Below are 12,747 nucleotides of genomic sequence, written 5' to 3'. Positions count from 1 at the left end.
TACCTCCTGCCATCTAATAACCTGGGACTAAGCAACACGTGGTTCAAGGATACAAGGCAGGAGAAAAGCAGAATTCATTCATCAGCTACGAGAGTAATCATACTTTTTTGATAGTGTGTTTTCTCAAGTGCTGGTGGGACATATGATGTCTTCGAGATTAGAGTTGTTTTATTGATTGGAAATAGTACTATACTTTTCGTCTGGAGCTAGTAAGCACCTGGTGCATCCAGTTTACCGCTTCTCATAGAGTAGCATCACTTCTTCTAAGCTTTCGTACTGTTCCATAGTAGTCTAAACCCATATATTTTTCTTTGGTCGTTGGGAGTTTTCTCCTGAGTGGAGCGGGCGTTTCGACGTGTGATTCGCCTACATCCGGACTTGGACTCAGGACCTCGAACAGGCTCGAATAAACTCCCACGACTGACTATATATTCAATATCTCTGTTCTCTTTGTAATGTTATCTCAATTTAACTTTACATTTCTACATGTTGCTACACGTAAGTCCTTTAAAGGATGGCTAATGTTCACGCAGTTTGTCGCCCTGTGTTGCTGGTCGCTGCCCTGTACGGTTCCCCGTTGGGACGACACTAATGTGTTGACGTGATCACCCTTCGCCCTTTCCCTTTCCTTAACCCCCCCCCAAGTTCCAACTCTCCTCTCTTCCTTTCTTCCAAAGTTCTTTCCCGCAACATCATCGTTCATTTTCTGCGTCCGCAGCACAAGACAGAGCTGTTCAAGCATCTCTCTTGCGTTGTGTCAGCTCCAATTACCCAGGGCATTTCCATCTGCATTTCCACCAGGCATTGGCATTGGCATCCTGCTTGCATTGGGCTCCGCAAAGTGAGTTCCTGCCTGTGCAGCCCTCAACACCAGCTCTCGTAGCTATGGGGAAAGCACCTCCTGACCACAAAGCTATCCAGAAGAAACGGAGAGCATATGTTCGTCTTCAAAAGTAGTGACGATACAACCCAGCTACCCAAGAAGTTACGACGGAAATAGACAAGAGCAGAACTTGATTCTTGCAGCCTCAAACAAGGCATTACTGCTGGACACACGAAATTCTATTTCTACAACCATACAGTAAGTGAATCGACTTTATACATCTATTTCCATACTGCCTATACCGCCCCTCAATCAACAAAATGCCCTGGCATGCCAATGCAGGAACCAACAGTGCCGCCTCGCCAGCTTCAATTTACTTGCGGCGGTTCTTCTACGATTACACAGGAATGGTGACACCTTTCACTGTTCCAAGAGATTAATTTTCACGAACATCAACTTCAGCGAATAGCAGTACAGGCAAAGGGCCTTCTCACAGCTCTGCACGCATAATCGACAAGTCCTGGGAGTGTCGTCTCAGAGATAACAGCTCCGATATAAGTTATCTCGAATCTCGAATCCCGTACTTATATTCAGACATTCTGCACCCACACAGCCTTCTACACACGCGGGGTAGCCACAGGATGACGTTCAATCACTCAATGCCTTGCTATTTCAAGTATTATCACCACCACAAGACTCGAGAGCTAACAAACTGCAAGATCAACAGATTCCCCACCATGCCGCCCAAAGTCAGACGAATCAATTCGGTTCCCCTGCTCTGCAGCCTTTGCGAAAAGAATCCGCAATTCTCCGATGTCTCACATCTACTTACCCATATATCTTCCAAAGGGCATCTCCACAGTCGGTTCAAGCTGCAGATTCGCTCTCAAACAGAACTAGAAGCCAAGTGGCAACTCGATAATTATGATTTATGGTATCGTAGCTATGGCCTAGATGCTTTGTTGTCCGAACGACTTGCTGCTAAAGAGCTCAAGCAAGCAGCCAAGGAAAGGAAGAACAGAGTTTCAAATGTAGCAGATCCTGTCAGTGAAAATGCCCTCTCTCATGCTGCTCATGGTATGGCCCTAGTTAACCTCAAGGTTTCTCAGGTAAAGAAAGAGGAAGAGCGCCAGAACGAAAGCACTCTTAACACTACACCTATTTACCGGGCCCCTATTCCCCGCATGCACCTTTGGCCTACCACAGGAAGTCGCACATATTCTACGCCGGCTGCTGACGATTGGGTGGGCAATTCTATCTATGAAACGCCGTCTGCCATGCGTCGGCTTCCGCATTTTCCGCTGGAGACTCCGGCCATAAACATGCTCGATCCTGAGTATCTCTCCCTACGCCTTTACTTGCTTACCGCAGCTAATCGACTTGACAGGCTCCGCACACCGCTTATGAACCGCAATAAGAACAATGAAAGCGGTCGAGAGAAGATTGCGGACAGTGCCACCAAACTGAAGGGCGTCTTGTGGCCGGGCATGAATTTGTTTGACTCGGCTACCCCAGAGATGAAAAGAATGAGAAACCAGAGAAAAGATATTAATGTTTTAGAGCAGATGATGGCTACGTCAGCAGATGTGGAACCATCTGAGGTAAGCTACTTTGCAGATGGTCAATTTAGAGCCTCGCGGGATATTTTCGGGCCTCCTTCGTGCGAAAACAGTCCGGTATGTATACCACGCTCTTGCTGCCATCGATCACTCAATGATTACTCTTTTCCGAAGTATATTCATTTTTGTAGCTCTGATGTCCAAGCTAGTTTAACTATTTGGAAGGAATTGAATTGCTAACTTGTGTAGATTATGGAAAAGGAACCCTCACCAAAAAAACGCAAGGCTCGAAAACCTACATTCTCAGATGTCAGTGTTAATGCTCCTCGGTCTAAGCCTTTGCGGGGAAAGGCAGCTGCGCCCAAACGCCCAGAAAAGAGAACTCGCCCAGCATTGGTGCAAGATCAAGCTCCTCGTGGGGCACCACAACCCAAAATGGCTCCCGAAACCAACCCGCTCTCTACTATGGCGTTTGGTCGAGGCATTGCGTCGACTTTAGAAGAGGATGAAGAGTTTAAAATGACCATTGGAAGCACTAGCAAGAAGCGCTCATTCGGTATCTTTCGCGAAGGAACTGACGATAGTCCCGAAAGCTTGTTTGGGGAACATCGGTATGGATTTGATCTATTTCGAGGTACTATTTCCAAACTAAATTTTCAAGTAGATTCGACTTCCCAAATCACGGTTTGCATATCTATCCAGCCAACACAGCACCTTCCCGCCACGTTACCCCCACCCCAGTCTCTAAGTCTTCGATGGATATTTACGGCAAAGAGAACTCCAAGCCTGAATTCCACCCTGGACTTCGCCCTCAGAGACCTACTCCCTCCTCATCGTCCGCATCGCTTGTCTTCCCATCTCAGGTGCTCCACGATGCGACATCCAACCCACTATATAACGAAGCCTTAGCACGATCGTTCGTATATGGCGACTATCATTCTAGCTTCACCAAAAGTATGAAGCCTTCTCGCTCCACCTCTAGCTTCAACGGAGACTTTCGGCCTCTTCACACGGTCACTCACGCTGACGAGCTTCAGGACCAAGCTACAAGCTCGAAGAACGGATCCATCTCTAGGAAGAACATGCGTTACGGCATGTAACCAGCCGACTGTGGCACAGATTCATGACGGACCACCGAATTGGGACGCTTTTGTGTCAATGGCTTATTTAACTATGCGGATTCGGGAGGAGAGTTTCATTTTCTTCGCATTCCTTACACATGGATTTGCTATATCCATTCGGTCCGTTTTACCCACTTGAAACACAGGTATGCCATGATAGGATGGGTGGTTCAGTAGCATCATTACATGACTGCATTTTATTTGCTTAATAGCACTTAGGAAGCTTTGAAAGGGCAGTTGGGCGAGGGGGCATGGCTACACGATTGAATTATTCTATGGCTTACTGTTGCATTTTAGCCGTATCGTATTGCAAGAAGATCAAGAATTATAACTCTTCAACTGTGCAACAATTATAACTCTTCAACTGTGCAACCTCGTTTACCCAACCCGGTTCTTTCGGTCTTTAATTAAACGTAATTGATTTGGGAATCAGTTACTAACTAGTATAATTAACGCAACGTTGTAAAACACACTGTAGCACTAATCTGCCTCGATTTTAACAGTGCCACACTACTTTGGGTTTGAAATTCCCGGGAACCATATGAGCCTAACTCGTAGGCATGTATTTATGAAGCATCTTTGTTGACTAGTAAACCGCAGACAACAAATCACGAATCAACTACCTTACCTAAGTATATTCATCATCTAACTGTGTCACTGTTGGTAAAAATAGCAGTACTCTTTAGCTTTCTACAGCAATATCTCAAAAGCTTATTACCTATCGCGAAAAATATTCTACTGCATTAAGATAGTTAGAAGTATATTATGAATTACAACTCCTCAATGCCAAGGACCAGCTGATCCAGCTGGTCAGTATCATCCTTCAATACATCGCCTATAAGCTTTGAGAGCCCAAGCAGCTTCTTCTGCTTGATCTCCATTTCTAACTCTCGTGATTTTAAAGCAGCCGTCTCTAACACTGGTTTAGGCACCCTCGCTAGCCGTGCAACGTTCAAACCGTACGAGCGATGAGCAACTCCTTCGCCTACTTCATACAAGAAGGTAATTTGCTCATCACCATCACCCTCCCCAACCTCGCCATCGGAAATCTGTCGCCCGTCCTTGCTCTGGGCCGTAAATCGCATATGCACATTCCTTAACTCTTTAGCCTTCTCGAAACCCCTCGCTACACCCGCCAGAGTCTGATAATGCGTGATAAATAAGCAGAGGCATTTTGTTTCCCGTACAACCCAATCCAGCACGGCGCTCGCGATGGCCACGCCGTCATGTGTGCTTGTTCCCCGGCCTAGCTCGTCTAGTATGACGAGCGAGCGGGAGGTTGCGCTTTTCAGGATCGATGCCGTTTCACTGAGTTCTACCATGAATGTACTCTGATTGGTGAAGAGCGAATCAAAGGCCCCCATACGGGTATATATCCCGTCAAGGAGGCCGAGACATGCAGATTTGGCGGGGACGTATGAACCGATTTGAGCGAGGATGGATATCAGCGCTACCTGGCGGACATATGAGGATTTACCGCCCATGTTGGGGCCTGTAATAAGGAGAGCGCGAGTGTGCTCGTCTTCTGCCGAAAGGGATGTATTGTTGGGTATGTAGGAGGTGGGGAGGAGCTGCTCCACCATTGGGTGCCGACCTTCGACTACTGTTATCTCGGTAGTAGTGGTGAAGGTTGGCTTGGTGTAGCCTGGAAGGGAGGCGATTGTTGCGAGGGAGAGGAGGCAATCGAGGAGAGCGAGGGAGGCGATGCTATCCCGGAGGACGGCGTAGTGTGTTGAAACTTGTGAGAGGAGGGAAGAGAATGCTACGTCGCAGGCCGCGGAAAGTGATTCTTTATGTTGATCGCGTTCGCGGAGCAAACGGACTACATCGGGGGTGTGGAAGCGTGACAGTTTCTTTGTACCTGAGATTTTGGTCCATGAGGCGGGGACATTTTTAAGGTCTGTGTTGGGGATTTCAATGAGGTATTCGATTCCAGCGACAGTTACGTATGTGACGGGAGATTTCTTTTTCAACTTCGTGGCTACTTCGGAGCGGTGGACGTCGAGGTCTTGTTCGACAGCTGCGATGCCCATTTTGTGGTCTCCTATGGCCCCGGTTTCTTCCTCTTCGCGGAAGAATGCATATTTATCGTCACTCCGCGCGGCTTGCGCATTGATCTTGTCGAGGAAGGAAATTACAATGTCGCCGATGGTGGGTAGTGAAGCTATGGCTTCATTGATGAGTGGAGATTGGAAGCCAGCATCCGCAGGAGATCTAACATGCGCGAACTCATTTGCGATCCTCTGCATGGTTTGTAAGGCTGTCAATAACTCTGGGCGAGTGCATTTGCTGTAGTATATCCGGAGGAGGCTTCGCTCCAGATCCGTCTTGATATTCCTAAGGAGGGAGCGCAGTTGATCGACCTTCAGAGTTTGAGTACCTTCTTTCAACTCTTCTACCGCCGAGACTCTTTCCTCTAGTCGATCTTTATCTAGAAGTGGCCTCCCAACCCATTTCCTCAAAAGTCTCTGACCGAAGCGCGTGCAGGTCTTGTCTACCGTCCAGAATAAACTTCCCTTCTCGGTATGATCCGTCTGATTCTGATAGATCTCGAGATTTGTCAACGTGTTGCCATTTAGTAGCATGTGTGACCGAGCACTGAAGGATTGAAAATACTTCGTCAAGTCAAAGACGTGCTCAAGCCCATATTCTGTCATATGAGTTATCATTGCAGATAGGCAAACAGTGACCTCCTCTGGAAGTTTGAGAACTTTATCCAAAAGATTTTGCTCTCGTTCATTTTTATTTTCCTCGTTAGATGTCAATTTGTCTGCGTAGAACCGAGCAACGTGGGAATAAGCTTCAGCAGCCGTCGTCTTCTTCTTTTCCACACGCTCAACTCGGATCTTGTCCCCAAAGACATTGGTGCTACTTCCCGACAGGTGTTGAGCGAGCTTTTCTGTAGCTTTGGTAAGTTCTCCGACAATCAAGAACTCGCAAGGCGCAATATGTAACAAGCGAGTCTCAATTTCGCCCCTCATGAACCCGTCCTCAAAAGTATCATAGATAATATCTCCAGTTGCTGGTTGGACTGCCAATATTCCAACATCCACCTTTTCGTCAGTGCCCCATCCTTTGGCTTTAGACTCGGTAAGGCATAAAAGATAGCCAGTAGCGGGAGCACCACCGGTTGGAGCGGCTGTAGGCTGGTCAAGTCCCTCCACGTCGTCTATATACGTTCCCTTCGTATAGACATTCGTAAGTTTCCGTATGAAGGGAGTGTTTCTATTGTCGCCAGCTTTTTTCAGGGCCGCCGTTTCAATTTGTCTAACAACCCCAATCTTGTGCCCAGCCGCAACAAGTCTCTTTGCATGTACTGACAATCGATGTACAGGAATACTTGCGGAAGCAAAGCGATCAAGATGTGCCTCGGAAATATCTATACATAAGTTAATTATAAGCACGAGTGGGTATATTGGAGAACTTACGCTCATCGTATCGAAACTTGCCGGGAATACACACTATGCCCAGTTCTTTGGCAGCTATCCTCGCATCCTCTCCAAAGAACTTGAATTTATATCCCACCTCTACGATTAAAATCGTATCCATATGCTTCCTCTTGATATCTAATACCTGTAGCTCTAGAGGAGTCAACTTGCCCGTTTTGGCCCCCTTCCTCCTTGACTTCGTAGGAGGTAGAGCATCATCCTCATCGTCGTCCCCACCACCCTCGGCCGGTTCCTCCGTCTCTTCGCTGGCCTGCCAGCTCCTTTGCCGAATCTTTGCTATGCTATCCGGATGGCCGAGTTTCTTGACGAATTGCCTATGTAACTCCTCCTTTCTGGCCTTCGTCGCCGCATCGACCTCCTCACCAACTGCAGATTGGCCTGAGGAGCTATACATATAAGTTTCGGTTCGGGCAGTGATAGGAGCGATAGGAGTGATCTTCGAGTTTCCAGAGGACGGTTTGCGCAAACCAGTGGTCGGAAAGAATGAACTGTGGCCGTCCCCATCGTTGTCGTCTCCTTTCACCCGTTTGGATGGTCTCCTAACTACATCCTCCGCCAATGATCTCTTCGAAGATCCATTCGTAATGGACTGCAGCGGTTCCTCGGATTCGGAGCCAGTCTCGGCATCGTATAAATTGTCGTTACTTGACTCCAGCCCTTCTGGTGATGGTTGTGGTTCCTGGGGGGCTTGTGACGGCCTTGGTTTGGCAACACCATTGGCGGTCTTTGGTGTGAAGAAGCTCGAAATCGACTGCTGCTTCCCCTGGCTGGGAGTTGGTGTGGACTTCCACATAACTTGTTGTCGTTGTCGTGGTGGGCACTGGAATAGTTTGGGTGGGCTTCGTTGGGTTGGGTTCACGTAGATTTGAGTTTGGGAGCTTCCGGGGGATGGATGACGCGCCGAAGACGCGTTAAGTGGTGATGCGCTCATGACCCCTGAACACAGGTGGCATCGCTTGTTTCCTCATACTTTCAGACTTTACATTCTAGAGTATAGTACTCACAGATCTTTCCAGGTTCTCTCTATATATATTGCTTATGGATGCTGGCAATTAGCAATTGGCAGCTGGCACTGTAATTGATTGACCATATTATATCGCTTCAGTCAGTTGACATTGTCCCTCCAGAGGCACTGAATGCAAGTACTATTCTAGGCTCGACATTATCATTCTCTCCCGCTAAACCTGTCCTTTTTTTAATATTCAAATTGCTTGCCTTGCCGACTTTTCCCCTCTCTCTCAGAAACGCTATACTTTTGACTGTTTATTTTCCAAGGTCATCGCTTTTCGGGTCTGTTCTGTCACGAGAAGAGGTAGTTTTCTCCGCCATATTGTTCACGGTACAATATATTTTCGCCCTGTAGCTACAAGTATCGGTACTGGAGTACCTACACCTGACGTGGTGAACTTGGTTGCACGTCTGTTCCCTTCTCACCAGAGATACCCAAGTTCTCCTCCATCCATGTTACCACTTTCAGAAACGCCTTCAGCCAATCATATTCACGGTCATCATATGGTTTGAATCTTCTGGCAACACATCGATGTATTCCCACGGGGATATTTTGAGAGTGGCATCCGGCATCAATTAAGAATACAGGGCTCTGGTTTCTCCCTGATGATTCCAAGGCTTCATTCTCTGGCCACTGAATTCGAGGGACAACCAGCAATGGCGAGCCGGTATAAACATACATCAAGCCATTCATAACCACTTCCAAGTTAGCAGAAATATCTTCTGGATACTGAAATGGTTGGGCCTTGTCCCCGTCCTCTTTCAACGCGATTTTCTGGAGCCGGCCAGAGATATCCAAATCAGGACTCTCTGGTGGATACTTTTCTAACGTCTCCAAGAATAGCAACAAATACCGATCATATGGGATCAGCTCGATAAAGTCAACCCCGCGGAAGCATTTATGGGGACGCATGCGTGGATACCTTGTATTTTTCGCGGCGCGTTTGGCGTTTATCTTGAATCTGGTTGACATATGGGCGGTGCTAGGCCGGGGACTAGTCTGCGAAGGATCTAACCGGCTTTTCAACATAACCATTCCAGGATACTCAGATATGAGGTCAGCCACCGTGTTTAACTGCCGTTCTTTGGCCTTGTTCATATTGGTGATTGCTTTCTTGATCCATACCCAACGCGCGACCAAATCTTCGAGTGGGTCGCCTAGGCGTATTATCCGGTATGGACTAGGAGTATGTGCGAGTAGAACATCTCTCTCAAACGGGTTTAGATGCACGGTGGCTTTTATTTGGCGTACGAGGTGGTTTCGCACATCTTCAGGTTTGACTTGGGATGTCGTTCCTAATGTACACGACAGGGCCGAACTGCGGCTGGGCGAATTTGGGCCTGTGAGAGCCTTGCTCCTGAATTTACAAATCTCCTGGTGGAGATTGAAAAGCTCGACGAGATTCCATGGATCTGTTTTCGATGGGAAAATCCGTTGATATGCGGCTTGGGTGAAAATACAATCATTGAGGTACTCGTTGTTGTAGGAGACGGTTTGGAGGACTTGGAGGAGACTCAGATCGCTGATAACCTTCCGGACTTCCACACGGGGTAGCATCGAGAGGTTACAGAAGGGGGCTGGCAGCGGTTGCAAAGCGGTCTTTTCCATGCTGAAATATCTGCTCCCTCGGATTGGAGAAAGTGTTTTTTTGCCCTGTTTAGATATTGCAGAGCGGCGGCGTTAATTATCACAAGATGATATATACGGCGCGTAGGAAGGAACGAAGTCTATGGGGTTTTGGAGAAAGCTTGCTGGTGACTCAGGAGTCAGCAGTCGGGACTCAGGATCAGCAATCAGGACAAGCCCGGACTGGAGTGTGAAGCTTGGCGCAAAACCAACGACTCGATCTTCACGCGGACCAAAATTATCGCTCCAGGTTCTGAACATCCGGGCCAAGAACTCCGTACAAAAGCCAAATTCGACACAAGATACCAAAGTCATCTTCAGCAATTCATTACGTTGTAGTTGAAGGGACAATATGCTGGATTCAGCAGCAGCCTGCAAAGAGTATCTGGAGACTCAGGATGCAGCATCTATTGCCAGTCAGATTATACGAGATGAAGCTCTCTGTAGGGCGCAGAAGCTTCCAAGTCTGCTTGCGTTTTATCTTCCTCCCTCAAACACAAGTCTGGCAGAAGCTATCGCATCCGAATTACGTCCTGAGAGTGCACAATACTCGAGATCGCTCAAAATGCTCCAGTATTCGAGTATTGTTCAGAGCATCAAAGGATATCTGGATCAGATGAGTCACCAATCTAGACTGGAGAAGTTGCCAAGTGACCCTGAACAAGAGAATTTCACCAGGCCTTCAACAGCTGATATTGAAACAACGTTGAAGGTGCTCATGTTCTACATGAAAGGAGATACCAAGCCTGAGATCAATGCTACAACATCCCTTGAAGAAACTGTTGTAGCTTTGAACAGCTATATGGAGGCCTCTTACCCCGGTCAACCAGACAACATCCCAAAATTTCCAATCCGACAACCCATCGGTGTCTCTAGGCGGACAAAGAAATGTTACATTTGCCAATTTATACTTGTTAACCCACATTATCAGTATTCATCACTGTGCAAGGCATGCGGGAACTTCAACCTTGCATCATCCAATCTTTCTCTTCCCGAAAACCTACAGCTCGACGGCAAGACCGCGGTAGTTACTGGAGGGCGAATCAACCTAGGCTATCATACTGCGCTTCGTCTCCTTAGGTGTGGCGCTAGGGTGATTGTATCTAGTCGTTATCCACGCGATGCCGAAGTTCGATATCTAGCTGAGAAAGACTCAATGGTATGGAGCCAGTCATTGAAGATCGTAGGTGCAGATTTTAGAACCGCGAGCGATGTTTTTTATTTAGTCGAGATGGTCAGGGATATTTTGAGAGACTGGGCCGACAATAATATTGCAAAACTGGATATTCTGATCAATAGTGCAGCTCAAACTTTGACCGATCCGGTTGAAAAAGAAATGCAAGCTCTCCAGCGAGAAAATAAATTACTCATTCAAGGATCTGGATCAGATTCGAAACTTCTCCTGGATAATTCGAATTACCAGCCACGAATAAGAGGTGGAGTTCAGAGTTCGAGATTGCTTGCCCCCAGCCAAGAGGAACAGAGTAGGAATACAGATGCTGTACATCGCCCGAGTACCTGCGCCGAGGAACTTGACAACACCACCACCCGTCTTCCGAATAGCAATAAGTCCTTGGAATTTCATGATGCACCTCAAACCTCCTCTTGGATGCAATCTCTCCATCAGATTCCGTATGAAGACGTCATATCTGCCCACTCGGTGAACACGTTTGTTCCTCTGATATTAATACGGGAACTACTTCCACTTATGGGCTCCGTCACCGCACATACCAGCGTACCTAACAAGCCCGCTATACCGCTCGCATATATCATCAATGTCTCATCCCGCGAAGGCATTTTTGAATCCTCCTCTCCACTCTCACGATCTAAAAATGGAAAACACGTTCACACGAACCTCACAAAAGCCGCACTCAACATGTTAACCGAAACTGAAGCAGGTCCAGCGTGGACTAAACGTCGTGTTGCAATAAATTCAGTTGATCCAGGATATATGAGCGCTGCTCCTGAGATAATTGCTAGAGGATTAGAGTGCCCTATTAGATGGGAAGATGGTACGGGGAGAGTTTTATGGCCGATTGCTGTCGGTGAGAAGGGAAGGCCTGTTTGGGGTCGGTTTTTAAAACATTTTGGTGCGGCCGAGGTGGATGTTGGAGTTGGAAGGTGAAATGATCGATGTGATTTCATATTGATATGCTCCATTTGTTTTACGACAATTCACATATATCATTTCGCGACGAAGTAAAGTTGGAGCACTGTTTATGCACACCACACATCCCGTCCAACCTACCTTACAACCAGAAGAAGAGATTGTTGCATGGTCGTGGTAGTACAATACAAGATTTTGTTGGCGATATCTGGATAGCTGCTGAACTGCTGTTCAAGACAAGAAGTGGGGAACCAAGGTTGAACACTGAACACGAGACGGCAAAAATTGTTCGATTTTATGAATAGAGAAGTAAAAGAAACTCATACTGCGCAAAAGTGCCGCAGTCTCTCCACCACTCGAAGTGTTGTTCTCCTTGCAAACAGCCCAGCAGAAGACAATTATCTACTATTTATACTGTCTTAGAAGCGTCTATTCAGAGAAGTCTCGACATATTCCTTGATAACGGGAGTCAGCGGGTTCCGCTTGTTGTTATGGACCAAATAACCCCCATAGCCATTCGCGGGGTCCTCCACATTCGGATATATATGGATGCAAGTGTGTGTCTCCCTTGGGCAACGTTCCCATCCCACCGAAGAGGCAATCATGATAGTAACATGGTCAAGCTCGCTCGGAGTAAAGGTCGAGGCATGATTGCCGGAACTAAATTAATATGTAAGCTGAGTACAATAATAATCGGAGCCATGGTCAGTTACTAACGTTACCATTGCTACTCTAATAGGCGAACCCAGTGCCTTCGTAGTCCTGCCATTGACATCCTACAGCATGTAAGTAGTCGGCTGACTTTGCAATCCCATGGGGGGTAGTTAACTTGTTTCTGTTGGTCCAGTCGTCCAAAAAACATTGTATCAAGTTCAATTCGTCGGGTAGTTTGCCTTCGATGGGCGCCCCGTACAGAAACACGACATCAACGGCACCCGGATTTGTTGAACCTGCTGCCTGTCGTTCCATTGTCCTAAATCTTTGTTAAAGGTGAGATAGCAAGTTATCAGGATGGACTAAAACCTTGAGGATTATAAGTGAAGGCAAAGGTGA

The 12,747-nt window shown here is 47.2% G+C and overlaps 4 protein-coding genes across 4 annotated transcripts; 2 read left to right on the top strand and 2 right to left on the bottom strand.

Moving 5' to 3' along the window:
• Nucleotides 1-1,560: 1,560 nt before the first annotated feature.
• BP5553_00040 (uncharacterized protein) lies at nucleotides 1,561-3,482 on the top strand (the record flags this gene model as incomplete). The annotated part of the gene is made up of 3 exons (XM_032008663.1): nucleotides 1,561-2,424; nucleotides 2,632-2,993; nucleotides 3,047-3,482. 3 exons carry the CDS (start codon nucleotides 1,561-1,563, stop codon nucleotides 3,480-3,482), a joined length of 1,662 nt encoding a protein of 553 aa, XP_031872717.1.
• Nucleotides 3,483-4,273: 791 nt separating this feature from the next.
• On the bottom strand, nucleotides 4,274-7,883 carry BP5553_00039 (DNA mismatch repair protein msh3; the record flags this gene model as incomplete). Its single annotated transcript, XM_032008662.1, has 2 exons — nucleotides 4,274-6,882; nucleotides 6,932-7,883. 2 exons carry the CDS (start codon nucleotides 7,881-7,883, stop codon nucleotides 4,274-4,276), a joined length of 3,561 nt encoding a protein of 1,186 aa, XP_031872716.1.
• Nucleotides 7,884-8,339: 456 nt separating this feature from the next.
• Nucleotides 8,340-9,569, bottom strand: BP5553_00038 (uncharacterized protein; the record flags this gene model as incomplete). The annotated part of the gene is made up of 1 exon (XM_032008661.1): nucleotides 8,340-9,569. One exon carries the CDS (start codon nucleotides 9,567-9,569, stop codon nucleotides 8,340-8,342), a length of 1,230 nt encoding a protein of 409 aa, XP_031872715.1.
• A 370-nt stretch (nucleotides 9,570-9,939) lies between these two features.
• BP5553_00037 (Uncharacterized protein) lies at nucleotides 9,940-11,712 on the top strand (the record flags this gene model as incomplete). The annotated part of the gene is made up of 1 exon (XM_032008660.1): nucleotides 9,940-11,712. The coding sequence occupies one exon, from the start codon at nucleotides 9,940-9,942 to the stop codon at nucleotides 11,710-11,712; it is 1,773 nt and encodes a 590-aa protein (XP_031872714.1).
• Nucleotides 11,713-12,747: the final 1,035 nt, after the last annotated feature.

Source organism: Venustampulla echinocandica (assembly GCF_003357145.1).
Source record: "Venustampulla echinocandica strain BP 5553 chromosome Unknown scaffold_0, whole genome shotgun sequence".
NCBI classification, from domain to species: Eukaryota; Fungi; Ascomycota; class Leotiomycetes; order Helotiales; family Pleuroascaceae; genus Venustampulla; species Venustampulla echinocandica.
The sequence above is the reverse complement of the archived record's forward strand: the minus strand, read 5'-3'. Positions and strand labels throughout refer to the sequence as shown.